Raw genomic sequence first — 27533 nt, 5'->3', positions numbered from 1 at the left:
ACACGTTCTCGAGAGAAGTGTTTTCTGTCGCGTTTCACATGGTTCCAGAAGAACAAGAAAAAGAGGAAGGATTGCTGGAACCATGCTACTCATACTTACACGTTCTCGAGAGAAGTGTTTTCTGTTGCGTTTCACATGGCTCCAGGAGAGTTTTTTTTTGAAGCTCTGTTACTCATACTCGCAAGTGTTCGCTTTCTGTTCTGTTTCACAGAGGCCTCGAACGAAAAAGCACTTTTTTTTTTGACAAGTCCAAGTTACTCATACTGACACGTCTGATGAGTGCGTTCTGCTTTTTCACAAGGCTTGGGGAAACTTGACACTAGACACTCCACCTCAGCAAGGGTAAAGGAACCCGTGAATATCCTCATGACGAACTCGAACCTCAAGGCTAATGTTTTGAACCCCCTCCAAAGCCGTTGACAAGCAACGAGAATTGATGGGGGCCACGCCCCGACCCCGCTTTCCAGCTCTTGTCCTTGATCTGAATTCCCACAATCGCCATGCAGATGAATACCGGATTTTTGCCATTGGGCCCGAACCCAGGACAGTCAAGTTGTTCACAATAGAAGCTACTGATCCTTGAAAGCCTTTGGAAGCTTACTGGCGAAAAATCACCGGAAACACCGTCACAACAATCGCCACTGCATTCTCAGAATTCAGCCCCAGGAGTCGTCCTAGGTCTCATCCCAAGGGCTGCAGTAAACAGCTCTGGGATGCGACCTAGAACGAACCGAGGATGGTCCGTTCAAGTGCAGCGACGAAATGTCGCTAAGGTGATCCCGGCTGGCATTCACCCACATGGGCGATTGCGACTGGAAAGTCGAACAGGACGAAGAACTGGGCCGAGCCACCCGAGCAGTCAGAGGAAATTCCCTAGGGACCCCCGGAGCACGCAATTGGATCGTCACCGGTCTTGGAGGGATCGGTGACGGCCTCTCAACGCTACGCTTGCTGTTGCAAAGACCCATTGTGAATGGTTGAAATGTGATTGCAATGGTGTTGTATCAAAGTGAAAAGTTTTCTCGAAGGAAAGAAAAAAAGAGAAGAAAGTGGGAGGGAAGGGGTTTATATGGGATGTCTGGTGGCAGGTGAGCAGCAAGCAAAAGACCTTTTCCTTCGGTTGACTCATGACGGGACTCTGTGGGGAGGTTGTATGGAGTAGTCCTCGATATAGCAGCGGAGTCAAGGTCAGATCAGGGTTCGCATTGAGGTTCGCATTGAGGAGGAAGGAGTGTGACCACGACTGAAGCTGAGATTTCCAAAGTCAATTGACGGCCTGGCAGTGATTACTGGCTGAGCAATTGAGGGCTGCCTATTACGATCAGATTGACTTTGAGATCTCCGAACCCCATATACAAATTGGCAGCGATTACTGGCTGAACAGTCCGTAGCTGTATGTTGATGTGGATCGCGAGTAGAGAATCAATTTGATCTCATCTGGCCGAGCAGGTGGAGCCATGGTAAGAGATTGAGGGTATGGCCGGCCTGTTCTGGACTAGCTCAGGTCCTGCATAGAGGCAAATAGTACATAGACTCAGACTGTCCGATGAGGTCTTTCAGAGACCTCTCCACAATTCCATTGACTCATACCTTGCTCGCATCAGCCAGACTGTGTTTAAGCTCTGAAGTCAATGGATGAGTGGGCACTGAATACGCGTCAGACAGTCCGTACTTGCCTGTTGATGTGTTAGGAAATGTGGATGTGTAAGAAAATGTGGATGTATATTGGGTGGCCAATCAAGGACATAGAAAGCAAAGGAGAAAGAAGACTGAGATACCTAAGTTGCCAGCACCCCAAACTGTTGAACCACGAGAAGTACATTGACAGTGAAGCTTCCCACTGAGGTTCAATATCTCCAAGTGTTGGCAGTGAAGCTGTGGCTTTTTCCCGTGTCTCAATGCTGCATCAATTGGAGAAGATCGTTCCTTACAAGATCTGGTCGAAAGGAGCAGCGAGTTCTACGCAGAGTCTCTGAATGACTCTCTGCTTCTAATGATGTGGATCCGGAGAATTAAGCTCCGTAGAAAAGACATCTTTGGTGGGTAGCATGATTCACGAATTTGCCTGGTGGTTCGTATCCACTGTACCAGACAGCACCAGACGCATCGCAAAGCACTCGCAGTCAGCTCAACAGATCGTTGCGAAAGTCATATGATCAGATGAGTTGTGGCTATCTGTCTGGGAGCTCGAGGTAAAGATGGAGATGAGATGTAGTCTAATCAGGGGTATGTAGGTCGGGAGCCACGTGCGAGCTGAGGCGATGAAGGAGCCGCAACCGATGTCGACGCTAAGGGACGCTCTATCCAATCAACCAATCATCTAAACCTCGTCCACACTAAATTTCATTAGCTCACACGTGGTCTTGTGGTGGTTGCTATTCCCCGATATGCTCATTGCCGAGTACTAAGTGAACTTACTATGAAGATATGCGACGTCAGTGGGGAAATTATTCGAACTTTTGTTCCGTCCTTTTCGAAGAAGGGCACTCCGAGCACAAGCGATAGAGCGCTGTGGACGCAGCGATTTTTTCGATCAATCGGGAGTTGCTTACCATTTAAGGTACTTCTCGGAAAAGTCCATAAATCGGTCTATGCTGACTACCATCCGGACTCTGTGCACATCGGCCTTTTGGAAGACTCCGCCGTCCTGCAAATTTCAACCCGGTCGCTTGGGATATCGATACCGACCCCTGCTATTGACATTGACTTTGGGGGGCAACATGTCGACGTCTATAAAACATTTCGGAGCTTCGTCAGATTTCTTGTCCAAGCATAGGGTGAGTTGTGACAGCCTTGGGGATCGAAGTGCCGGAATCCAGGACTGCCTTGTCCGCGAGTTACCCCCCAAGTTTCTGACTAGGACCTTAGGCGCAAAACCCGTCTTCGAGAACGATTTTGGTCACCGGTGCAACAGCGGGTATCGGGCTAGCAATCGCAAAATACTTGCTGCGTTCAGAAGCAAAGCATTTGCTAGTTCTCGCGGGGCGCAACAATGATGTGCTGATCGATCTTCAAACAAAGAATCCTGATCGAGTGGTCACGACGGCTGGCGATATGTCGGACCTGGATTACGTGAAGTCCATTATCAGTGGCTTACAGTTGGCTGGCAAGCTTGATGGCATGATACTCAACCATGGAACGCTAGGGTCATGTCAAAGAATAGGTGGGGTGGAGGCAGAAGACTGGGAGAAGACTTTCAGGATTAATGTTACGAGTCTGGTCGTTCTGGTAAGTGCATCAGATGATGATATATGTGGCCTCTCAAGAAAGGCCACTCATACTAAAATCAATTGTGCATCAAATCTAACTTCAGGTAGATCCAGTCTAGTCTACCGCTACTACGGTCTGCTCAGGGGAAAGTCGTGTTTACGTCTTCTGGCGCAGCTGTAACTGCCTACACTTCATGGGGAGCGTATGGAGCAACTAAGGCAGCAGTCAATCATCTAGCCATGACTTTGAAGAATGAGGAGCCAGAGGTGACAAGCCTGTCTATTCGTCCGGGAGTGGTTGATACAGCGATGCAGGATGACATTCGAAACAAATACCTGGGGAACATGGATGAGAAGGACCAGCAAAAGTTCATATCGGCCAAGAAGGATGGAAAATTGTTACCCGCAGAAAAACCAGGTCATGTCATCGCCGAGTTAGCTGTGCGGGCTGCAAAGGAACTTTCTGGTCAATTCTTGAGGTACGTGTCTCAGTTGATGACGAGGGAAGGGTATTTTGATTGACATTTATCAACAGCTGGGACGATCCAAAACTTGCGGATTACCAGGCAAAATGAAAAAGCAACGTTTACGAAGTAGTTAAGGGAGTTCAGAACCTGGCTTGACAACAAAATCAAGTAGCAGCGCGAAACTGAGCGAGATAAGGATATTGGACAGTTGAAATAGCTGTCAAAAAGAGAACCTGAGACTTTCAGTTAGCCAGATCTCCACCAACTTTGAAGCGATTTCGTATGTGCGGGGATTGAATCAGGCGAAAGATGAAAATAGTTGCACGTTTCTAACCATTAGACTTGCGTCCTCATACAATAGAGAGTAGATTGTTCATCATCAAGGGTTGTTGGGATTAGGAGTGACAAAGCTTACCAGAATCTACAAGTGGTGTGTAGGTGCAGCATTCATAAAGTCACTGGATCACGATAGTCAGAATCGTGCTAATTAGGAGCGATAGAAGAAAGATATTCGAGAACATGAGTTCAGGTAATCGAACCAGTTTATTCGTCAAAGATATTCGGAATTTGATAGTATATAGAATTTGCTCATCATTATAGATGCGGTGGGGAGCTTGTAGGGATGGCTTACCAAGGTGGGCAACACGCTGGAGCCAAAGCGGAGAATAAAGACAAAATACCTAGTCTTTTCAAGAGTTAGCAATTCAATCATCTCAAAACAGTTTTGATTTGAGGAAGATGAAGAAAGGTTTGAGTCAGCTGGTCCGTTTGGCTTTGGACAGGTAAGTCACCATAGATTTAAATCGTCGTATGATAGGGGCGACACGAATGTTCATCATGTAGGATTGAAGGCATCGGAAGAGTAGGTTCGACTTACAAACTGAGTGTTTGGTTGGTGAAGATCCGAGATCCATCATTCTCGAGCCCTGAAGTCTGCTCTCGGTTTGAAATCATCAAACAACGGAGACATTGATCGAATCACAATCCATCATGAATGGTGACACAAATCAGTGACACGTTCATGGTTGGACGAACTGATGGAACCCGAGTTTGATGGGTGAAGTCTTGAAGAGCAGAAATTTAAAAAAGTTGAAAGTTAAATGAGCTCCGAAACTTCGTGCCAAGACTCAAAACAGACCTTACCGCTCTGGGCGACTAACTTGGCAGGAATCTTGAGGGCAGGTGCTTCCGCCTAACAGTGAGGGCTGAGCATTGTCCCGTCTATATAATTCCCTTCCCCTCCCCTTGGAACTCGTAGGCTGGCACTATGAGTTTCATGACCAAGAGTACCTTCAATCCTCCCTGATACCGAAAAAGAACATACAACAAAACTAATATCGATCCGCGTCAACAACACCATGTCGGACAAGGACTTCGGAGGTACATTTCCCCCACCATCCATCCCACCTACCCAATACAAGTCTATCATGAAGCTGACCATGGCACACAGGGAACGATGACCTGTCGCTACCCAAGGCGACCGTACAGAAGATAATATCTGAGATACTTCCACAATTGCCGCACGACCCCAACGCGTCCGGCGGTGACAAAGGTGAAATGACTTTTACGCGACCTGCGCGCGATCTTCTGATCTCTTGCTCCCTCGAATTTCTCCGCATGTTGTCGTCCGAATCGAACGACATCTCAGAGAAGGAGTCCAAGAAGACCATCAGCGTCGAGCATGTCGAACAGGCATTGACCGACCTCGGTTTCGGCACCTATATTGATGGCTGCAGAGGCGTTGTTGGAGAGTGGCAAGAAGTTCAAAAGAAGCGCGTTGGCAGAGGCGAGAAGATGCGTAACTTTGGGGGATTCGACAAGATGGGCGAGGACGAGTTGCGCAAGATGCAAGAAGCTCTACTAGGTGAAGCTCGGGGTCGAATGGAGGGTGGAAGCGAGGCACAGTGATTGTCTCAGGACTGGGCTGCATCTTCAGGCCCTCAGATCCATCGGACAATACGGTGCCCTTTCGGACTACGACAAAGTCTCCTCCCTCCTCTAGCAACCGATCAAGCATATCGATATCTTCATCAATAGCTCTAAGCTGCGAATTTGATCAACAAGACGAAGCTGGACACCAGAGAGAGCAAAGAACTGCAGGATACAAGTGTCGCATTCAAATCCTTTAACTCGAACACGAGACTGGTTATCGTCTAGGCCTCCCCTGCCTTTCAGCTCCACCGAGTCAGTAGAGCCGTTGCTCTTATCCACGTACCCTCAACTCGACTACAAAGTTCATATACATTACCATATTTGTTCTCAGCATTTCTGCTGAATACAACCGGGCAGCATTTCTCGACGAAGGTAGCCCTCAAGAGCATTATCTAGCTCCAACTGCATCTACTTCTATTGCACTGAGCTGCGAACACAAGACTCCCAGCATCAGACCACAAAAATCAGACCACAAACAAGGGAAGGCTTTGCAGCTGGGTGCGATTAATACTACTGGCTTCAAAATATTATTTTTAAGTCACGGTTACCATTTTGCCATTGGGCTCTAGCCGTAGACATCGGTTCGTCAACCAGGATATCCGTATTGGATGACACGCACGGGGACTACTGGGCCCTGATGGCCTACGAAAGACTATTACTTCAGAGAGATCTATGAATGAATTCTTTTCGTTATGTTTTTGCTTCTAGAAAGAAACATTTATGCATCACTATTGGATCTTGGTTTTTCTCGAGCCTCATCTTTGAAAGCATTAGAGTTATTTTCTAAAGTATCTTGATACAGACATCAATTTTCAAGCCGACCGGCTCAATCACAGTGAGCGGGCTGGCAACAATTAAAGGCCTTTTATCAAGCAAGACCAAGCGTTCTCTGACCTATAAGCTCCATATTGCCATGATCTCCACTCCCTTCGTTCACTGGCATCTCATCGTTTTCGACCCTAGGACCTACGACCTCTGACCCTTCCCAACTTCCTCAAAAACTCCATATCCACGTCCCTCAACTGTCCCTGCCCATGTCCCTGCCCAAACCTTCCACTGAGATCTCTCTTCCTCGTGCTCGAACTACTACCATTGCCCGAAGCAGCAGCATTCAAGTCGGGGTCCAGTCCATCCACAATGACATTGAACTCGGCAACCGTGGCACCATCACCAAACATATTGGTCGCGTTGGTCGACGAATTCGCCAGACTGCCCCAGATCTGCAGCGTCGCGAAGCGACTCGTATACAATGCCTGAGAACCACCACCACCACTCGAGACATTGAACGTCGTGATGTTCGCCTGCACGGCCTCGATCTCCAGGATGGCCTGGGCATCGTACGGCTTTGTGATCTCGACGCGCTGGCTGACGACCTGCACGATGTCGTTGCCGGCGGTGGCATTGAGGTCCGCGGCCGACGGGTCGTCCAGCGTCACGTTGTGGAAGTACACGCTGTAGTTGTAGGGCGGGGCCTGGCCCCAGTCGAACTCGAGGGCGCGCACGCGGTGGCCCGGCTCCAGGCTCACCGTCAGGCTGGCCGTTTCGTTCGCGAGGCTCGGCTGCCATTTCGTCGAGGCGGCGCCGTCGACTGCACCGATCGGGAATTGGCCAGGGAGAAACTCGTCCGGGCTCGTCGCGGCGACGCATTGTGCTAGGTTGTCTGCGGTCGTGCGCAGCTGGCTGTAGAGCCGGTTCGGGATTGTGATGCTCGAGTTTGGCGCGAGCGAGTAGTTCGCGGACGAGGCGCTGCCTAGGCCGCCGACGATGATCGGGATAGGGGATGTGGCGAAGGTGCTGTTGGGTGAGGCGCCCTCGGCCGGGGTGATGCTTGCGTTGCGGCTGAGAATGGTGTGTGTCTGGTTGGAGAAAGCCGTGATCGGGTGGCCGTGCCAGTGGAATGTGCGGTAACGGAGCTGTGGGATCTGAGGCGGCAGTGCCGGGTCGATGTGCAGTGTGAAGCCTGGGATCAGTCGAAGACCGAGATAGCCAAACAGCAAGACTTGATTTGCGCCGCCGTGTCCGGTCAAGAACGGATATGCTGGGTGTGTCCCGCCGTTGTCGTTCCAGTTGTCGGTCAGTTGTTCGGAGAATTGGAACCATGGAGCTCGCACGTATGGGGAGTATGAGTATTGTTGATAGGTGTATGCCGAGCAGCCCGATGGAGAAACTTGATTGGCGATGATGCTGAATATCGCCCAGGTCATAGCTGGTCCGTCGATCGATTGCTTCGCAGCGTAGTAGTCGAGATCAGAAAGCGAGCGTTCAGCGGTATAGTTTTGGCCTGTGTAAGAGAGAGGATATGTGATGAGGATGATATCGGCTTGCTTGACGCTGGTGCTGCCGTTCATTTCGGGGTATTCAAGAACGATGTTGGCCTCAACATCCGTGGAGAAAAGTACGTTCTGCGCTTGTTCCGTCCAGGTCTCGTTCGGAGTAGTGTTGAAGTACGAGCGGAATTGATTCGCATAGTTGAGATGGTTGGAAACCGACGCCAGTGTGAAGCCTCCGTTGTCGATGTGATTTGCATACTCATCCGGGTCGGTCATGTTTTCGACCGTCCAGCTGCCACCGTTCCGAACAAGGATCTCCGAGTATAGATACCCGATAGAATCATATATTGGGAATAGTGACTCTTCAAAGTACTCCGTATCTCCCGAAGTGAGCCAGTAATTACTGAAAGACTGTCCGATATCGCCATTAAGATGATATTGGTAATCCCAGCAAGGACCTGAGGCTGTGCAATTGCCATAGCGGCCACTGGTCCATGGAAAGATTGCGCTGTTGGAAGTGAAGTTTGTATTGTTTTTCGATGATTGGTACGCCGTTTCGATGTTGGCCTGTGCTTGCCCATAGCGTTCCACTCGGTAGTTGGCGAATGATCTACCCGTCGACGGGAATGTTGGTACAAGACCTGGCTGCATGAATGTCTCTGCATCCCAGAAGATCAATCCAGCGTATGAATCCGATCCCAACCCACCAACCGCAATGCTGTGGCTGTTGATCGTGGCGTTGCCAGCAGCGGCTTCCGCGTTTGCGGAGACGGTATTTTGAAGCAAATAGTAAGGATTGACGACTGCAATGATTGATGACTCAATGATCAAGGGATCATCCGGGAGAGTTCCATTCTCAGGATATGAATAGTCATCAACAGAAGTCTCCGGGAAGAGCTCCCTCCACTCTTGTACGTGTGTTTCGAGCGAAGCACTATAACCAACTTGTCTGGCGTTTAAAGCTGCATCTCGCGCCACATCTCTGGGTGAAGCATATCCATCAGACGACGCAATACCCACAAATTTAGTGAATGTAGCTGTTTGGCCAGCCTCCAGTGTGACATTGATGCCCGTGGCCACCGAAGATTCATTGTTGCCCACATATGGTCGATCCCATGTCGCCTGCTGAGTATTGCGGACTGTGGCCCCAGTAACATTCAACCCAGCATAGATAAATGCTGTTACATTGTTGACGCCATTCGGTTTGACTGATGTGAAGATGATCCCGGCATCAACACCCTTCTCCGCTGGTGTAGATCGCACTGCAGCATCGCCATTCAACACATTAGCAACAGTCAGGTTCGTTGTCTCCTCAGCTGTGACATTAAGGGTCACAAATGCTTGGTTGATGTTGAGCTTGTGTGTGAAGAGTTGATAAGAAACATTGAAGGATCCTGCCCCGCTGGGAGACCAAGTATAAGTCCAGCTCAACAAGCCTCGCTTGAAGTCATAGCTTGACTCAAAGTTGCGAACGGTGGATGCATTCGTAGATGCAGCTAGGAAGTTTTCGCCCCCAAGGTCGATTACAATCGCACTCCAGTGTGGGATGCCACTGATAACAGAATCTCCTCCATACTGATATAGCCACTCGAAATTGGTGCGGTTCGTGGTAGGTTGAGAATCCCAGAATCCACCAACAGTTGCAAAACTCTGGCGCCGATTCTGCAATGGCCAGCCTTGAACATTGTCGCCATCCACTTGAACGTCAAATTCGAAGAAGGGACCCAGAGACGCTACATTGATTCCGATGTATCCATTGGCAACGATACCACGAGATTGGTAATGTCCTTGATCAAGGTTGTTCGTGGTCAGAACCCAGTTGGTTGCGTCCCAGGTGACATTTTCGAATTGGGTCTCATAAATTGTAGACTCGTTTCCACCCTGAGCATTCACCAGGGACACGAGAGACGCAACGCAGAAAATTATGATCGCGCTAGCGTGGCGTGAGAGCTTCATCTGCATATTGTTACTTAAGGTCTTGCTACCAACACCATCTGAGATAAATCTTCTGACTTACCATGACATGGATCTAGATTCTTGTAAATCACTACCGGGACACAATTAAGTCCTCAGCCTATTACAAAAGCAGGTGTGATGCTCAGATTTCTCTGTAAAGGTTGAAGCTGTGGTAGCGAGTAGCGATAGCAATATCACATCAGACGGAGGCAAACACTTTTTGCTAACAGGAATTTGTTCAAGGACATTAATCGTTCTGGCAGGGCTGCCTAGCTAGAGGCAAGTGAATTTGATCCAGGTACAGAGCTTACTGCGATGATGCATGTCGCCATACCGAGACATCCAAAAAGTTACATCGCGATCCCAGTAGTGCCTTGTTCATGGTCACATTGTCCATGATGAGCAGTGAGCTAGCGATATTGGACCAGTGATGTCTCATTATCAAGCTCCAAACCTGGAGATCCCAGCCTGGATGTTGACAAAATGCGACGTCATATGTGAAGTGGAGGAGGTAGATGCGGAGCATCATTCAGCAATATTTAACAGATTGGCTTCCGACTTGTTCGCTTGGGTTGTGTGGGGAAGGCTTTACCAAGGCTGCCCGCTGCCAACGGGAGCTTTCAAATCAAGCTCGGCCACTGTTAGCTCACGCCACAATTGTCATGCTTTCGCTAGCTGTACTCTTCTTTACTTTAAACTGAAGGGTGAAGGTTCCCCGATGTGTGCAACTGCCCTGTGATGGGGATCAACCGTTGTCTGTCGCGTGGCAATCGTGCTGGTGATCCGGAAATCTCGTCAATTTCGTATCCGTATGGCAAATTCATTTCAAGAAAATGCTGGACAGTCTCGAGTAGTGGTCAGTACTACCGTGCCTGATCTGATCGCGCTGGGTTCGGAAATAGTCTCCTGGCACAATCCAAGGTGACAGGTAGTTTTCAGGTCTCCATATCATCCTCGTCTTGTTCATCTTCTTCTTCTTCAACGGGAGATCTTGGTCGATTATTTATTTGTCGTCGCCCCGTGGGAGCTCGATAGTCTGAAGCAGTTGTGATGGTCTTCTCACCCACGTAATGCTCGCCGTCCCACTGTGTGTCACACAGTGGACAGTTTCGTGATCGTTGCACTCGAAAGAAATTCTGAGTACAAATTTCATGTAATCTGCAAGGACATTCTCGTTGAGCGCAGCGCTGGCCCTGGAAACATAGAGTGGTTAGCTTCTCAATCAACTTTTATCGTACAGTTATACAATTGTTCTTACCACTGTGATAATCTCTTTGCAAGCATGGCAGAATTTGATTTTGTTGCGACTATTCCCGTCTTCATCTTCGTCATTGTAGGTATCGACAAGCCAGGCCTTCAACTCCATCAGAGCACGCGGACTCAAGCTGTAGAACCCGGCCTCGCTCTTCTCAAGCCACCCTTCAGCTGATAGCTTATTGAGCATCACTTCCGCCTCTTTAGGACCCAGCATGCCTGCTGTGGATTGTGGTGCATTCTCGGTCTGGGTTTCTCGTCTCTTCTCTGCCATTCTGCCCAGCTTGATGGCGTCAATAGCGCTCAAGCACATGGCTTCTTTTCTGCCTCTATTGTTCCTTCCCTCAAACATCGCATCGAGGAGTTTCTTGACGTAGATGATCTCGTCGGCTGTATACGTTGTCGCAAGCTGCGTCATAGGGTCACTGGTTGTATTTATTAGTGCATAGACTCTTTCGCGATTCTGCTGGTGGAAAGTGCTTCGGATCTCGAGGTCAAGGGGTGACAGCTTTTGGTTGGCTTGTGAAATAAAGGAGTCCAAGTCCTCTACCGTGATGTCTTCGGCCTGGATCGGTCTGCCTTCTTGCTGTGTTGAAATGGCGGCGATGATGGGTTTACCGGTGTCTAGTGTAAGGGTGTTGCGAGCCAAAAACGCCTGTAAGAACGCTCTGTTACCATCGCCATACCCACTTGCAAAACTCGGCATATCTGCAGCCTGGATGTAGGTCGAATAATGTTGTAATTAGTCCGGACAGAAAATGTTCTGTGCATCTGCGGATTGAACATTGCATGTGGTTTCCTAAATTTTGAAAACCACTTAACGCGTCTGCGAGCGCGGGGTAGACGACGCGCCTCAAGGACGCCAACTCCACCTCGAGCGTTTCCGCAAAGGCATGTAGCACCTACTGCAAGCAGTCTCCTCCCATCCTAAACTTGAAGGATCGGCGAATGGCTCAATCTCCATCTCCATCGTTATGAACTGGAAATCTCTGGTGCCATGCGAAGCCTGTTGCAGGTAGACTAAGTCTCCTGCCATGCTTCAATCAATCGACAAGACTAGTGGAATAGGCCGACAGAATTTCGAAGAGCAGAATAAATTCATTCATATACCTTTACAAATGTCTAGCATAAAATTGCAATCCTTGTATCCACCACCGGAGGTATTTGGCGTTTGCAGACTCGTCCGACCACTCTACCGTTAATTTATTTCGCATGCCCATTCTGGACCAGCTTGGTCTTTCCGCTCCTCTTATTTGCAAGGACTTCCTCTGTTGTCCGCACGATAATATCAAAAGCCGCCCTTATATTCTTCTCCTCAGCATTCGGATTGCCACTGACGACCCGAATGAACGACTTGCCCGCTGTACTCGAGCAGGTCAAGAAGATCTCGCCCCGCTCGTTGATCAAATCGCCAATTGATGTCGTGATTTCATTCGCGTGCTGCTCCCTCTGTTGCGCCGCCGATGCGACCGGTGCGAAGTCTCCTCCTGTATTGCTCGTGCTGTCCACGCCCTCTAGCGCTGCGGCCACGACGTCAGGTTTGACCCGGAAGGTAGTCAAGGCGAACCGTGGTGGAGCGACAATCTCGAAGAGATCACTTCGCGAGCGCACCAGGTCCGCGAAAACCTCACCGATTGCCACGCTCTTGCGGATATGTGCCTGAAGCCCGGTGATGCCATAGCTGCGCATCACGAACCATATCTTGAGGGCGCGGAATCGTCTGCCAAGTGGGATCTGCCAGTCGCGGTAGTCTGTCACAAGGCCGCTGTCGCTGTGCTTGTTGACGTAATATGCTGCTGAGATGGACAGGGCTCGGGTTAAGTGGTTTCGGTTCTGGACGAACAGGCATGATGCGTCGAAGTTGACGAGCAGCCATTTATGCATGTTCATGTTGAACGAGTCCACATTGATCATGGACGCTGAGTACTGGGATGAGAACTCGGGACATACAAGTGCTGCACCGGCGTATGCAGCATCCACGTGGACCCAGACATTAGGATGAGCCTTCCTCAGGACCTCTTTGAGCGCTGCGAAGTCATCGACTGCGCAAGTCGACGTCGTGCCGAGCGTCAATGTGATGTAGTAAGGTTCCAATCCGTCCTCCTCACACTGCTTGAGTGTGGCCTCAAGGTCCGATGTCGCCAAGGACAGATCATTCTCTAATTTCGTGGGGATCGATCGATATCGCGTTCCAGCTATCAGAGCACCCTTTTGCGTCGAGCTATGCGCTTGATCGGAACTTAAAGCCACAAGTCGGGGACGGAGAGAGGTGATGCGATCTTCCCTTTCCTTCGATTCCGGCGCAAGGCCTTCAGCGTCACACTTGGCATGTAAATACCGCTCACGGGCTGCAACCATACAAGTCACAATCGCCTCAGACGCAGAGCCTTGTATCGTCCCACCACCACCGTTGGCGCTAGTGCTAAGGAATTCTTTGGGCAAGTCAAAAGCCTGGGCGAGCCAGTCCATCACCACCGTTTCCAGTTCCGTGCATGCTGGCGAGCACAACCAGTTGAAAGCGGGGGCCGTAAAGGCCGCCGAGTACATCTCACCCAACATGCTGGGATATGTCACACCCGCGGGGAAGAAAGCCATGAAGTTGGGTGATTGCCAGTGAGTGAGGCCCGGCACAATTTTTGAGGCGATGTCTGGTTGGATTGATGACCATGGTTGTGGCTGCTCGGGCGCTGAAGTCGGGAGTTGTGGTGCCAGGAAGCCAGGCTTGATGGTTGGGAGGACTGGATATTTTTCGATGTTCTCGTTATATGCGATGACTTTGGAAAATGTTAGTCACCACTTTCACAGATCTTTCGATCCTTCCCTGGGAGCGGGATGGTTGCTGCAGATTGACCGAACAAGCGAACGAATGATTGACATACTCTCTTCTATTGCCGCATGGGCTGCTTTTCTGAACTCATTTGCGTCCATGTTGATTTGTTGCGATTGACTGAACCTCCTGTAATTGATAGATCTTGCGAGTGTTGAAATGTGATAGTAAACCCTTTTTGAATGAAGATGAAGCATCAAACGAGTCTATCTCGCTCACTTCTTGTATCCGACCGATGTAAATCTAACTCTCTGCGAAACTTACCTCTCCGTAGAAACTTAAAGAATTCTGGTAGACAGTTCTATGCACGCCCTTGTGAGCGCTAGGATCTTCTCCAGCCACCAAAAGGACAATCAGACAATGATGCTGAGGCGTTGTACTCAAGCAAGGGTGTTTTATTCGGATATTTTCGCGAGCCAGGCAAAGTGCGCGGCCTTTCCGCGTTGAAGTCTTATTTAGGCAGTCGAGTGCCAAAGATTCGCGATCGAGGCGCGGAAATAACTAGAGCTTAATTGCTCGACAGTGCATGGCTGAGCGGCTGATACGGCGCTCGGTTCTCAGCCTTGCCTATCGGAGATGCCTTGATGATGAATGTTTACGGTCAGGTCCATGGCGGGTGATAAAAGCTTTTTTTTATTTGCTTACATACTCGTGGCTTACACGAGACCAGGGACCGGTTATATGCTGTCATATACTACTGTTACAATCTTATTTTAGCCAAGCTTCGAAGTTGCCTTCATCTCCCTCTGAGCAGCATTAACCCATTAGGGTCCTGCCTGCTGCGTAATCGCATGGCTGGAAATGCTTGAGCCGATCCACCGTCATCCTAATACCTGTTGAAGATGGTGAATCAGAGTGGCATGCCTATTTGGGACACTGATCCTCTTGTGTGGCCGTGGTGTATAGTCTCAAAATCCCGGTCGACTCAGGTTTCTTCAAAAACGAACACTCCTTTCCCTGCTCGGAAGCCACCCAACGTGCCTTGAACGGCCTTCTTCAGAGTTTCGGCATCCGTTTTCCAGCCCCAATTGCACTCTTGTACTGGAATGTCTTTGAATTTTCCTTCCCGTGTCAATTTCAGAACATCTTCAACAGTCTGTTTCTTTTGATCGGGATGCCTATCACTCCACTTGCTGACCCAAAAGCCATTGAATGAGATCTCCTTGAAGATCAGTAGTGATGCAGGTAATATGACGGGTTGTTTGCTCATGGCTCCATATGTTACCATTGTCGCACCAGGACTCAAGAACTTGGCAAGTGCCGTCGCTGGCTTGCCTCCAACACAGTTGAGGCCGACTTTGACTTCTTCACGGCCCCCATTGGTCCATTCCTTGATCTGGTCCCTGATTTCGCGACTTTGAAGTTCTTCTTCAGTGATCACTTTCGTAGCTCCAATATCAAGTAGTTCTTGGCGAAGTTTCTGCTCTTCGTCCTTATCTTCGCGTCCTCGAATGACATTGATACTTTTGAAACCCCATTCCCTACCGAGTTGTATCGCCGCTCGACCCACGCCGCTGTTGGCACCGTTTTGAATGAACCACTCATCTCCACGAAAGCTCCATTTCGCGGAGTCCAGTAACATGCGATAGGCAGTACATGGATTGACTGAGACGGTACCGACTTGTAAAGGTGTCAGGCCCTCCTTGTTATCGATTTTTATGAGTCTGCTCTCGTCAATGTCCATGTGTGTCCGCCACGTACCCTGGGAGACATGTTTCATGATGACCCAGTCGCCTTTGCTCAAACTCTTTACCCCAGATCCTGTGCTTATTACTTCTGCCACCCCTTCATTTCCAGCCACAGCAGAGGGTTCCGAGGTACCGAGGGCAGTACTCATGTTGGGTTTGGAGGGATATACGCCTTGTATTTGATTGATATCGGCTGGATTTATGGGAGCCACCAGCATGCGAACGACAACGTTAGTACCGGCGGCAGGGGAGATGGAATGGCCATGAAGTGATAGGACATCCTGTGGCTCGCCATACTTGGAGAACACGAGAGCTTTCGCTTGTGTATAGCCGTAAGTGCTTATTGCTCTTCGCTGAAGACTAGGGGTTTGTGTGGTAAAGACTGGCCGAGATCGTGGCAGAAGCACTCTGGTGGCCACCTTCAATGGCTGACCTATTCGACTGCTCGCTGCCATAACGCAGAATAATACAGAGGAAATTTTCCACCTCACATCAGCGTCCTCTTGTTGGGCTCGTTAAGATAGCAAGCAACTTGAAAACGAAGAAATCTATCATTGTTCTTCTCCGCATGTGCACGCCTCCAACTTGAGCTTGAAGGGACAGTGGGCTCGGAAGCTAATCCCGCGAAGCTATGTCATTTTTCGCCAAACCTGCCGCTGGAAACTAGGGCGCTAGAGTAGTGTTACGCTAGGGCAGAGTAATTTTGAGGACGTTGTGTGGACGACGCTATACCGAGTACAACATCTAATGTTGTGAGGTTGACAAGCGGTGGCATACGATAAACTCCGCATCATGACAGCTGGAATCCCCAGTGGTTATCAATTTTTATGGTCGAGACACCCTCAACAGCCTTATCTTATTGTGTTTCGCGTGGTGGCTGAATTCCCTGTTGTCCGCGACTCCACACCAGGCTTCGATGCTCATGGAAACCTAACTTCTCGCGACCCAGGAATACCACTAGATAGTTATGTGGCCGAGCAACATCTAAGATACAGGAGATCGTGGCCAGGAACGGCTCAACAATTCAACTCACCATTCATTTCATGCTCAAAAAGCTATAAAAGTGCTCTTCGGCGAAAGGATTGGCTACTTCGAGAAGGTGCAGTTCGGGTTGTTATACTGGCCTATGACGTCTCAAAAGAAACCACAATCCTCGACGCCCGAAAGCTCGCTATCGGCTTCCGCTTGAGAGATCCGCATCTTTACAAGAACGAAGTGTTATTGTGGTCCAAGATTGCCGCAGACGACTACAGCCTGCTAGCTGTAATGCACGCCACAAGTGGGTGGGTAACTGAGCTGTTGACAGACCACGGCACAATAACTGTACCTAGCGACTACTGGAGCGAGTATGGCGACTCTGAGAACCCGCTTCACGCACTTCGAAATGAGCTCTACCATCATACAGGATGGAAAAATGATGACCGACTATTGTGGTTGGTACAAGCCATGATGGCGTGAATGGGACACTTTCCACGAATATGAACAATGACGACGCCACCAACTATCTCATTTCGCTCCTGTTCATCTACAACACCTAACCTACTGGTTGGAACTGTCTTCATGGTTCTGTTTCTCGTGTTCCTCCTTCAGCCCAGAGATTCCGCCTCTCTCATGACACTCTCACATTTGGTTAGACGTGTTGACCATATTCTGCCATTCAGTATAAAAGGGGTCATCAATTTGCGGCCACTGAAAATCCTGTAACAAGGTCTCTGGCGACCAGTCCAGGCCCATGAGGTTCAACGGGTTCTCCGGGAGCGGCGCAGGATCATTGTTCATCACTGGCGGCTCCTTACTGATCGTGGACTCATCTGGGATTCTGTCATAAGACTCGGGTTGACCACCAAATTCCTGGCGCCAGAGCCAGAGACAATCAAAGAGTATGCTGAAGCCAAGCCGGCTCCTACACCGAAGCCACAGGCTGTCTGGTGTCCCATCCGGTCCCTTTATCACCATTTTACTGGTGAATAATTGTGGCAAGATGATGCTTACCCGCGCAGCAATATCATCGGACCTTACGCTGTGGCGCTTTGACATGGCGATCGTGGCGAAGAAACAACGCTTTCCACGCTGCTGGTCCATGTTCTCGCGTAAATGGGATTTCCCGATTCGCAGAATTACAAATGCCGCTAACAACGTGACGGTGTGATTGGAGAACGGCCCATAGTCTGCGAATTTCTCTATTTCGTCGAGGTCTTGCGCGACCTCGATAACGCTGCAAGCAAGGTCGTACATGCCAATCAGGATGCCTGCTGCAATGTATCTCGCGGGAACCAATAGATTACATGTCGATATTGCCAACCGACTATTCAGCAAATAGAACTGGTCTTAAAGCAGTTAGTCAACGACCCAGTAACGAGGATAGCTTGGTCTCACCAGTTTTAGATGGACAATCATTCCCTAGTTGCTCCAGGCGGGCTAACCAGACATCTACAGTTGATTGCAGAACAAAGGCTCGATCGCTCGTGTTCTGGGACAGTGCATCTCTTTGAATTGCAAGATTTGCCTCACTGTGCAGTCCCGATAACTTCTTCTGGAACAGAACGCCCGGGGGCAATAGTGAGCAAGGATCTTCCCTGAACCCAGCATGGCCATATGTATCTTGGAATATGATGGGTGGTAACCCACGTGTATTGTTCGTCCTGTTACACTGCATCAACTCTGATCTTTTGAATCACTGCGGAACGTACCTTTGGCAAACTACAAGACATATCGACCAGAGTTTGAAGCGAAAACTTCTCTGCTCAGCATCGTACCGCAGAGGTACTCTTGAAAAATCATGGGCAGAGCCAAAGACATGCAGGCCCACGTTTTGAGCCAGCTGTAGTAAACCCCCAGCAAGCATCGGTGTCAGATCCTTTTGCAAGGTATCGACGGGCATTGTCCAATGGCACAGCAATATTAGTGCCTGTATTGTAGGTAGTACTTTCTCTGTGGCAAATATCGCATTCTTTGCCAGTTTCGTCACTTTAGACGAGAGGGAGAGGATCAATGTCGGGTCTTTGGAATACCTTCTCGCTCCTATCGCGATGATCGTCCAGAATAGAAACGGTGACAAAGAGTAGCACTCATTTGGGAGCATCTCAGTATCGAAAATGGGAGCGTACCGCAAGTAGTGTTTGAAGAATCTGGCCTGTTATTAGATTTTAAAGGTGATAAATCTCAGAGCCAGTACTCACAAGGAGAAACATCCGTCTATATCTCGGGGATCGACAGTCAGATCTTGAAGTGACTGACCTTGCGTAGTACTGGAGTCAATAGCCGGGGGTTTGGGGGGAAAGAGATTCATTCCCGATAGAGGCGGCCCAGGTAGCAGGCTTCCAGGACTCGGAACGGGCATACTTGGAAGTCCCTGTGAAACTCCATCGGAAGTCGCCAAACTGCTGACCTGGCTCTGTGGAGTACTGGAGTTTTGTGGTTGAAAAGAGTTGTTGGTGATGGCGGTTGGGAGGGTAGATGAACGATGCGACGAGGAGGACGTGTCCACTCGTTGACGAAGGAAATCTAACTCAGCCTGAAGTTCCGACTTACTGGAATGTAGTATCAGCATCACCGATTCGGATAAACAAGGATTCCACGCACGTTTGTCGCTTGACCCTCCTGAAATTCTTTGAGAGGATGCATTCTCGCCCGAAGCGTTTGCATCGAGAGCATGGTTCGGAGTAGTTCTCCCGAGCATCGCACCTCAACTAGAGCCAGGTTAGCCTCTCCAGCTCATTAGTTATGTGTTCTATACTTGCTTTCAGTTGCCTGCATTGATCACAGGCCTTGATCTTATTTCCCCTGCCAGCTGGGGATGGACCATCCATGGTTTCGGCTCTCCGCTCTTCTCAACCAAACAAGGAAAGTGCTCCAATTCTACAAGCCTCTCACATGATGAGACCCAGGTTACGATCGGATCTCATGCGTATAGCGACCTTGAATCACAGCTAGACCGGTCGCGACGCCATACCTGTTTAATTGGTCTTTGATTTCGAATTTGGCTAGATCAATGAGGCACCACGAACACTCACAATCGGGCAACGTTATAGAAGGACTTGCTGAAGTGTTCTTTCGACCGGAGCATTTCATGACAAATGAACTGAAATTAGACAATACATAGTAGAGTAACGGTCGGTAGTCTGCTAATTGCCCTCGAGGCATTCTCATGCGACGAGTAGGTTGGTTCCCCGCTTGAACCTCGGCATTCAAGTTCGCCATGGCAATCGTGAAAGCGGCAACAATCCTCGACCTTGATAGTCAAATAATCTCGCTGCTATATTATCTACAAATCCTGAGGATAAATTGACCGCAGCTTGGAATCCCCATTATCCTGGTTGATGATTTTAGTCACTTGAGCGTCAGTGTACGCATTCCTTGAGGCTGATGCGTATAGGCCGGGGTCGGCGTGATAACAGGCATGTATCACTGTACCGAGAAACCTTAGCGTTGCTCTCACGCTCCCAAATCAATGCACATTATGGAAATCCATATACCTCTGTTATAAAGGATGTCGGTGGTGCACCGAAATCGTTACTGCGCCATGCCTTGATAAATCAGGAGAGTCATCGGAAATCAAAACAATGGCACCATTACCGTAAGTACATCAGGCGAAGAAAAACGTGGTTGTGGCCAATGACTGACGTGGTCACTCAGGCAGATTGAGATCCGCACTGCATGGCTACACCGTTGTCGTCAAGGATAACATCAATACCCAAAGTCTACCTACCACATGCGCTTCGGATATTCTACGTGAATTTCAAGCCCCTCGCGATGCAACGGTCAGCCAACTGCTCGAGCAGGCAGGCTTGGTAGTCCTGGCAAAAACCAACATGGATGAATTTGGCATGGGCTCTCACTCGAGGAACTCTGCATTTGGCCCTGTTACCAATGGTGGTTCTGTCCGCGGAAAAGCAGATGCAGATGCACTTTCAGTTGGTGGCAGCTCCGGCGGAAGTGCTTTGGCTGTCGCCGCGAAACTGGCACATATTGGCATCGGCACAGACACAGGAGGCTCAGTGAGGCTACCTGCAGCCTATATGGGGCTTTGTGGGTTCAAACCCTCGTATGGGCGCATATCTCGTAATGGCGTCATTCCATATGCCAATTCACTCGACACCGTTGGCATCATTACGCGAACGGCAGACGAAGCCCGGCGGACATTTGATATCCTTGACCGACCCGACAACAAAGACCCAACCTGTCTGACCAGAGATTCACGTAAACGAATCATGCATTCCAAGTCAGAACGGAGGATTAGCGCTACAGGCAGTGCCGTTGTGTATAACACCTATGATACTAAAAATGGGAAGCCTGAGGAGCTCACCCTGGGTGCAACAAAAGAACGCTCACGAATTTATGCGCACCAACGGAACAGCAACCGGAGGCGACGTATCGGGGTACCACTGGAATATAACATAGCAGAAATGCACCCTTTGGTTCGCTGGTCTTGGGTAGCAACTCTGAGTTACCTACAATCCCAGGACTGTGAGATCGTCCCGATATCCTTACCATCGACGAAGCATGCTCTATCAGCATACTACATTTTAGCACCCGCTGAAGCTTCATCCAATTTAGCCAAATATGATGGTGTTCGTTATGGGGAGAAGCGATCGCACGATACGGATGATGGTGATGGGCAGCTCTATGCCCAACATCGTTTCAAGAATTTCGGTCCAGAAGTCCAGAGGCGAATTCTTCTGGGTACCTATAGTCTCAGCGCAGGTGCAATGGATAACTATTTCATCCAAGCTCAGAAGATCCGTCGAATGGTCCAGAAGGATTTTGATTCGGTGTTCCGGATGCCAAATCCTTTACAGAGTGATGCCCATGTGGTAGAAAATGGGGTCGATCTGATCATTTGTCCTACGGCACCAACACCTCCTCCCCATATCGATTATCTGGAGTCGACCACCCCTATTGAGTCTTACATGAATGATGTCTTCACCGTCCCGGCGAGTTTGGCAGGTCTACCGGCAATTTCAGTCCGAGCTCCAGAACACCCAGACCACCCATGGACACCTGAGATATCTATAGGTATGCAGGCGATTGGCCAATACGGTGACGACTATTCGGTCTTGTATTTCGCTCAGAATGTACTTGAGCGTTTCCATCATCGACAGAAGGCACGTAACGTGCAATTCAAAAAACGGATGAGAGTCTAGGGAGTGCGGTTGGAGCCGTGATGGGCGAATCTTGCAGCTCGCACCTGCATCGTGTACCAATAGTGAACCCTGTAGCATACATACCCCCAAACCTCGATACCAATAGATTCGGACCGCAATCAGCTGTTTTGACCTGAGGATCATACATCAACCCATGTAACACGTGATCCAGATTATATTGTTTCAGGATGGCCCCCAAACAATCTCAATTTTCTGCTAGTTCACTGCTTACCGACAGACAAAGTTCAACCATCGTTCGAAAGATGACAGTCTATTGTTTGAAGGGCTTGTCAGTTATTTCATTCTTCGAGAAATTGTCCAAAGCGGAAATGAATCAACCAAAATGGTGCTGAGGGTTCCATTGGTCCCCGATGCCCCTTTTCCGACCAAAGCCTGATCAGGGATCATTGCAAGCATCACCATTTGGCTAGGTCTGTGGGGAGGGCTCAGCCTTGGAACATCTGGCACCTCCCTGCGACGAAAGCGATATTAAACTCCAGCGGGGCGACAATTACAATACACGTGTTTTCGATACCGAGAGCTGGGGGGTTGTCGATCGAAAGCCGGACGGACGTCAAACGGACGTCGACAGAAAGCATGAACGACGAGTTCCGCCATGAGAGGCTAAAGCTCCCTGGTGGGTTCATGCGACTACTGCAGATCCAGGGCAATACGTCGGGCAGCGGTAGTGGTAGCACGACTACCACCAGTGGGATCGGCAACGCCAACAACAAGTCGCAGAAAGACATCATCTCACTGCGTATCACACAATACGCCATCCATCGGCTGCCTCAATATGTAGCCATTTCATACACATGGGGCTCTGCACTTGCGACGCGGCCCATCCGCGTCAACGGACGGCCGTTCCACGTTCGGCAGAACTTGTGGCATCTACTCTGGCATTTACGGCAGAGAGGCGAGAGTCGATTTCTTTGGATCGATGCCCTTTGTATCGACCAGAAGAACCTCGAGGAGCGGAATTTCCACGTCCAGCTCATGGGCAACATCTATGATAAAGCTGTCACGGCCATCGTGTGGCTTGGTCTTCCGAGTGATGATCGTCGGCAGGCGCGGGTGCTCGAGTTCATCGGCGAAATGGCGACCTTTGGCCAGGGTAAGCGCGGTCGTGGTGCCATTGTAGACGAGAGTGATGTCGTGGCCAAGTTCCGTCAGCAGTTTCTGACGGAGGCGTCTGTCCAACGCTGGGCAAATGTGCTCGAGCTATGCCGGGGTACGTACTGGACGCGAACCTGGATCATCCAGGAGTTTCTTCAGGCGAGCAATATCCAGGTCCTCTGTGGCACGGCCAGTCTGGAGTGGTCCTGTTTTGAGGATGTCGTGAGGATGATGAGAAAAGTCTCGACGGCCTCCCAGCAACAACAATTCGTGCTGCCAATGTTTACGACTCAGTTCATGCAGACTTTGCCCGTGCGTCTGACGACGCGGAGGATTTTCCACACGTCGTCGACACTAGAAGAGTTGATATCTGAGTTCTACGATTCTAGATGTGCGGAGCGAAGGGATAAGATCTACGGGATCCTGGGAATTGCCGATGATTGTGGTGAGAAGGTGATTCCACCTGACACAATCACTCATAGCGGCCCAAGGCCGGACTACTCGAAACACATTTTAGAGGTCTACTTCGAAGTGTTCGATTACTTGTTGTCCCCAGCAAATCCAGGAAACTCAACACTGCAAGCGGTATATCTGACGCAGAAATCCCTTGAATTGACCGAAACTGATCTCAAATCATATGTCAATTATCTCACTCAACAGCAACAACGAGAGGCAAAAGTGACCGCTCCGCCTTCACCCCTGTCAAGTCTGGAACTACGCCGGTTACAATCAACCACTCCGCTCCGCCCAGACTACATAAACATCATCTCTGAAGTACTGCCCGGCTGGACCAGCATGCGTGATTTACGTCAGCGGCTCGAACAAGTCGACTGGGCGCGGTACGTCGGACACGACATAAAGCGAAAATCGCTGGCAACGAGGCTCTCGTCTTCAGGTTCAGTATCAGGACTCACCCCAGCAATGACTTTCACTGCTCTCTCATCGCCTTCTCGACGCAAATCTTCATTCAACTCAGGCTTGGCCGAGCCAGCATCGACATCGTCACCATCGCGAAGAAAGTCCTCCTTCAATGCTGCTCTTGGTGAGCCGACAGCAACATTAACGGGCGCAGGATCCTCTGGCGCAACCACACCGACAGGCCGTCCCGTCCGCGCGCCTCTTCCGGTTGACATGATCGACAACATCGTGTACATGGCTGAACACGCCAGCGATACCCTCCACACACTGTACAACTACTCCCAGCGCACAGAGGAAAGCTCCTCGTCCGACCAAACTCCAATCGCAACCCACATGAACAAAATTCCGCTCCAGCACATCGCGCTCTCGGCCCACGAGAAACGAGCACACCATAACGCCGAACTCCACAAGCCCAGCATCATCATTGAATCACTCCCCGGGCAGGGCGTCGACCCAGTACGCGTCGGGTTCGCGTGTACGGAGGCGCGCGCCGGCGATCTCATCGCCCAGTTCACCGGCCTGCAGCAGACGCTCGTGCTGCGCCGGGTAGACACGAGTAGTGGTGTGAGTCTGATGGTTGTTGGTGCGGCAAGAATGGTCACGCATGTGGGCTTGGCGGAGAGAGGCTTCCATCATGCCGCGAAAGGTGCTGTAGCGCGAGACGGAAAGGCAGAGCAAGGGGAGTTGTGGTCGGGTTGCGTTGTGTCGTCTCAGGTAGACAGTGTTACGGCCGGTGTGGCTGACGTTGTTTTGAGTGGTGATGATGGCGCGGATAAAAATGGGGATGAGCTTGGCTCTGTGAACACGGATTTGTCGCATTATACCATTGATATTGATCCGGTTAGTTGGTGGGAGATTCTGAGATGAGACGTGTGTTCGACTATATCGGTCGGTTGCATTTCTATGCGCATGTTTCATCAAGAAATTGGACATCCAGTAGCCATTGGTGTCAAGTACGAGGAAGGGTTCATCGTCTCATCATTCGTTAGTCCAAAGGACTCCCTATCAGATGTCTATTGAGCAACCATCAAGCAAGCTCGGCATAGTACACAGGAAGGAGCCAATATGTCCATTCCGTTTTAATTTGTGATTTCCATGGTATCATCGCCGTCGTCTCTTTTCTCTCCACCACTATCCACGACCATCGAGTCGCCCTGTTCCAGCCCAGATCTATTCCTCCCGGCGAGCAACTCCCGCCTCACCTCAGGACCAATATCTTTGTGGCCTCTGGCCAGCAACAAATCCAGCAATGCCTCCCTCTGATCCTCGGTAATTTCGTTCCGGTAGGTCTGGGCAAAGATCAAGAGACTCTGGTGCCACAACACCGGCAACTTGGCTTCTTTGCTGCCCAGCCCGGCCGATTCTTCACCGTTCGGATCCTTGCTCGCCCGGAACCGGAGGAAGTGGAACACCAGTGCGTCGACCACCTTGTATGGCAGTGCGTACTTTTTGGCCAACAGGATTCGAATGAAGATGTTGGCCGAGCCGGCCGCTTCGCTGTTGATGCTGCTGGTTTGCTCGGCACAGATTTCGCACAGTCTCAGTAATGCCGCTGCTGAGTGGAGGACGGGGATTTTGATCTTTGCAAGAACACTGGAGATTATATGTGCTTCGCGTAAAGTGCAGCTGGATTCGACCAAGGGAAATAGAAAGCCTTTGAAGAACGCGCTTGGTCGGTAGAAAGCCGCCTTGAGAGCATTGTACAGATGCACGTTGAGTTTCTTGGTCTCTTGAATGTCTTCCCGCACTCGTTCCAAGAGAACTTCGGTGCAGAAGAATTGCCCGGTTGATGCCGGGGCTGAGATGAAAATTTTGGTGGCACGGTATACTGCATGGGGCGTCCATTGGTCTGGTCGAGTCATGGACAAGAGATCGGGCCATTGCGGCAAGGTAGGGAGGACTTTGAATGGCTTTGGAAGTGGCCCGGATTTGTATCGAGAAAGAAGTTGACCGACTCTGGTAAATGTCTCGGCGACTTTGGCTGGAATTTCGACGGCATCAGGGGGTGGTACGAATGCTGGCTGTTGGCCGGATGCCCGGGCAGCATCTAAAGCCTCTTTCTCAGCAATCCGTCGAAGAATTAGGTCGGTGAGATTGGTTGTCTGGCCCTCCTCGTCGGGATCAGCTTGTGAGGGCGATAAATCAGAGAAATCTCCTTTGTTTCCGGTTGAAAGATTGGCCATGCTGGGGGCAAAGTCGGCGAGATCCTCCCCTTGATTCAAAAACTTTTTGTAGACAGCCAGATCTTCGGGATCCATGTCATCATCTACCACAATTTCCTCCTCTTCATCTGGAACCCACTCGTCCTCTTCCGAAGATTGTCCTGCATCTCGATCCTCCTCGTCTCCAGCGAATCTTGAATCAAAGCCAAATGCGGCATGTGGGGAGGCGACAGGTCTGGCGATTATTTTTCCATCCTCGGCATCTTCATCTGCGAGGTCTTGTGCTATTGCCAGGATCTTACTCGAAGAGCGGGCGTCAATGTATCCATCTCCATGAGCATTTTCATCGGACCGAGATTTCCTCTTGCCGGTAATTGATTTCGTGCGCAGACGGCCCCCAGCGGAGGAGATGTCATGTTCGAGGGGATTGTGACTACGTGAGGCTGCCATTTTTGACATTTAGATGCCGGGTGTATACCTCTGCAGGAGCCGAATGTGGCGTTTGTTGTTGTGTTCAAGGCTGCAGTACCAGACTGCAGTGGGAACTTGGATACCGCATCGAAAAAAAATCATGGAAGTCCAACGGAGTGATGTGGCCGAAGATTATCCGAGAAAGCTTGAGGAGTTGCTGAGTCATTGAAACCTTGGCACCAAATACCCCAGCCTGGGACGAACCTTGGAAGGCAAGTTGTACTTTCAGCGAGCTAACCCAGCGTCCGCAAAACTTGGATGAGGTCTTGTCACGTCGCGGAGAAATGCTGTGATTACGAAACACTACTGCCATATTGATTACGCAGATAGAATGGCGGTCAATAAACGTCACGATGAGATTGGGCATGGCGATGAGTTATGGAGATGTTGATGATGGTTGAGATCTCAACTGCACAACAGCGAGAAGCAGAGATTGGTTGAAATAAAACAATGGTGAGGCCCAATAAAGCTGCAGCCTGATGAGGAAATCAGGTCCGATGGGGGATCAATAAATAGAGGCAATGACAGTTTGAGGGAGAGTCTCGTGTAGGAGGTAGCAGTTTGACGTACAATTCTTTGATAGCAATGGGCCTGACAGGGTAGTAAGCGAGAGATCCCAGATTCTAGGTGGGACACGGTTAGGCAATGAAAGGTTGGGTTGATAACTTGACTGCACACCAGCGATGGGGACCTGGAAATCAGTGAAGGGCAGATATCGTGCGTGATGGACCTGGTCGTGTCATTGGGTGACTCTGCACAACCATGCCTGTCGACGGGTACGAAGCAGAGGTACAAGCCTAGGTTGGCGTGCAGTGGTGCATGCATGAAGATGGGACGCGGGCCAGTCATTTGCATAGAACCACAGTCTTGGGACGACCAGGACTTGTGGAAATGGGGGCAGAACTCTGGAGCAGAGACGTCAAATATGCTACGGCGCACGGATAGACAACGAGACAGGCAACCTAGGATCCTTGTTCCGTCCAGCCTATTTGGTCGAAGCCGAATTGGCGATAATGGAGAGGATCATGCACTGTTCAGGGTAGCAATTACGGATGGGTTGATACCTAGGTACCCTAAATGAATACCTACGACAGGCTACCTACCTAGGTACCTAGGCATA

The 27533-nt window shown here is 50.0% G+C and overlaps 11 protein-coding genes across 11 annotated transcripts; 5 read left to right on the top strand and 6 right to left on the bottom strand.

Annotated features, from left to right (window-relative positions):
* Nucleotides 1-2720: 2720 nt before the first annotated feature.
* LTR84_004753 (uncharacterized protein) lies at nt 2721-3784 on the top strand (the record flags this gene model as incomplete). Its single annotated transcript, XM_064848328.1, has 4 exons — nt 2721-2777; nt 2869-3228; nt 3318-3688; nt 3745-3784. The coding sequence occupies 4 exons, from the start codon at nt 2721-2723 to the stop codon at nt 3782-3784; spliced, it is 828 nt and encodes a 275-aa protein (XP_064710952.1).
* A 1250-nt stretch (nt 3785-5034) lies between these two features.
* LTR84_004752 (uncharacterized protein) lies at nt 5035-5584 on the top strand (the record flags this gene model as incomplete). The annotated part of the gene is made up of 2 exons (XM_064848327.1): nt 5035-5056; nt 5127-5584. The coding sequence occupies 2 exons, from the start codon at nt 5035-5037 to the stop codon at nt 5582-5584; spliced, it is 480 nt and encodes a 159-aa protein (XP_064710951.1).
* A 983-nt stretch (nt 5585-6567) lies between these two features.
* LTR84_004751 (uncharacterized protein) lies at nt 6568-9840 on the bottom strand (the record flags this gene model as incomplete). The annotated part of the gene is made up of 1 exon (XM_064848326.1): nt 6568-9840. One exon carries the CDS (start codon nt 9838-9840, stop codon nt 6568-6570), a length of 3273 nt encoding a protein of 1090 aa, XP_064710950.1.
* A 929-nt stretch (nt 9841-10769) lies between these two features.
* On the bottom strand, nt 10770-11794 carry LTR84_004750 (uncharacterized protein; the record flags this gene model as incomplete). The annotated part of the gene is made up of 2 exons (XM_064848325.1): nt 10770-10970; nt 11093-11794. 2 exons carry the CDS (start codon nt 11792-11794, stop codon nt 10770-10772), a joined length of 903 nt encoding a protein of 300 aa, XP_064710949.1.
* Nucleotides 11795-12291: 497 nt separating this feature from the next.
* On the bottom strand, nt 12292-14016 carry LTR84_004749 (uncharacterized protein; the record flags this gene model as incomplete). Its single annotated transcript, XM_064848324.1, has 2 exons — nt 12292-13862; nt 13968-14016. The coding sequence occupies 2 exons, from the start codon at nt 14014-14016 to the stop codon at nt 12292-12294; spliced, it is 1620 nt and encodes a 539-aa protein (XP_064710948.1).
* Nucleotides 14017-14840: 824 nt separating this feature from the next.
* LTR84_004748 (uncharacterized protein) lies at nt 14841-16058 on the bottom strand (the record flags this gene model as incomplete). The annotated part of the gene is made up of 1 exon (XM_064848323.1): nt 14841-16058. One exon carries the CDS (start codon nt 16056-16058, stop codon nt 14841-14843), a length of 1218 nt encoding a protein of 405 aa, XP_064710947.1.
* Nucleotides 16059-16395: 337 nt separating this feature from the next.
* On the top strand, nt 16396-17061 carry LTR84_004747 (uncharacterized protein; the record flags this gene model as incomplete). The annotated part of the gene is made up of 1 exon (XM_064848322.1): nt 16396-17061. The coding sequence occupies one exon, from the start codon at nt 16396-16398 to the stop codon at nt 17059-17061; it is 666 nt and encodes a 221-aa protein (XP_064710946.1).
* Nucleotides 17062-17223: 162 nt separating this feature from the next.
* Nucleotides 17224-19227, bottom strand: LTR84_004746 (uncharacterized protein; the record flags this gene model as incomplete). The annotated part of the gene is made up of 5 exons (XM_064848321.1): nt 17224-17930; nt 17980-18245; nt 18294-18731; nt 18783-19129; nt 19186-19227. The coding sequence occupies 5 exons, from the start codon at nt 19225-19227 to the stop codon at nt 17224-17226; spliced, it is 1800 nt and encodes a 599-aa protein (XP_064710945.1).
* A 938-nt stretch (nt 19228-20165) lies between these two features.
* Nucleotides 20166-21746, top strand: LTR84_004745 (uncharacterized protein; the record flags this gene model as incomplete). Its single annotated transcript, XM_064848320.1, has 2 exons — nt 20166-20179; nt 20243-21746. The coding sequence occupies 2 exons, from the start codon at nt 20166-20168 to the stop codon at nt 21744-21746; spliced, it is 1518 nt and encodes a 505-aa protein (XP_064710944.1).
* Nucleotides 21747-22343: 597 nt separating this feature from the next.
* LTR84_004744 (uncharacterized protein) lies at nt 22344-24647 on the top strand (the record flags this gene model as incomplete). The annotated part of the gene is made up of 1 exon (XM_064848319.1): nt 22344-24647. The coding sequence occupies one exon, from the start codon at nt 22344-22346 to the stop codon at nt 24645-24647; it is 2304 nt and encodes a 767-aa protein (XP_064710943.1).
* A 212-nt stretch (nt 24648-24859) lies between these two features.
* LTR84_004743 (uncharacterized protein) lies at nt 24860-26392 on the bottom strand (the record flags this gene model as incomplete). Its single annotated transcript, XM_064848318.1, has 1 exon — nt 24860-26392. The coding sequence occupies one exon, from the start codon at nt 26390-26392 to the stop codon at nt 24860-24862; it is 1533 nt and encodes a 510-aa protein (XP_064710942.1).
* Nucleotides 26393-27533: the final 1141 nt, after the last annotated feature.

The sequence above is a fragment of the Exophiala bonariae genome, assembly GCF_035927105.1.
Source record: "Exophiala bonariae strain CCFEE 5792 chromosome Unknown scaffold_2, whole genome shotgun sequence".
Taxonomy (NCBI): Eukaryota; Fungi; Ascomycota; class Eurotiomycetes; order Chaetothyriales; family Herpotrichiellaceae; genus Exophiala; species Exophiala bonariae.
The sequence above is the reverse complement of the archived record's forward strand: the minus strand, read 5'-3'. Positions and strand labels throughout refer to the sequence as shown.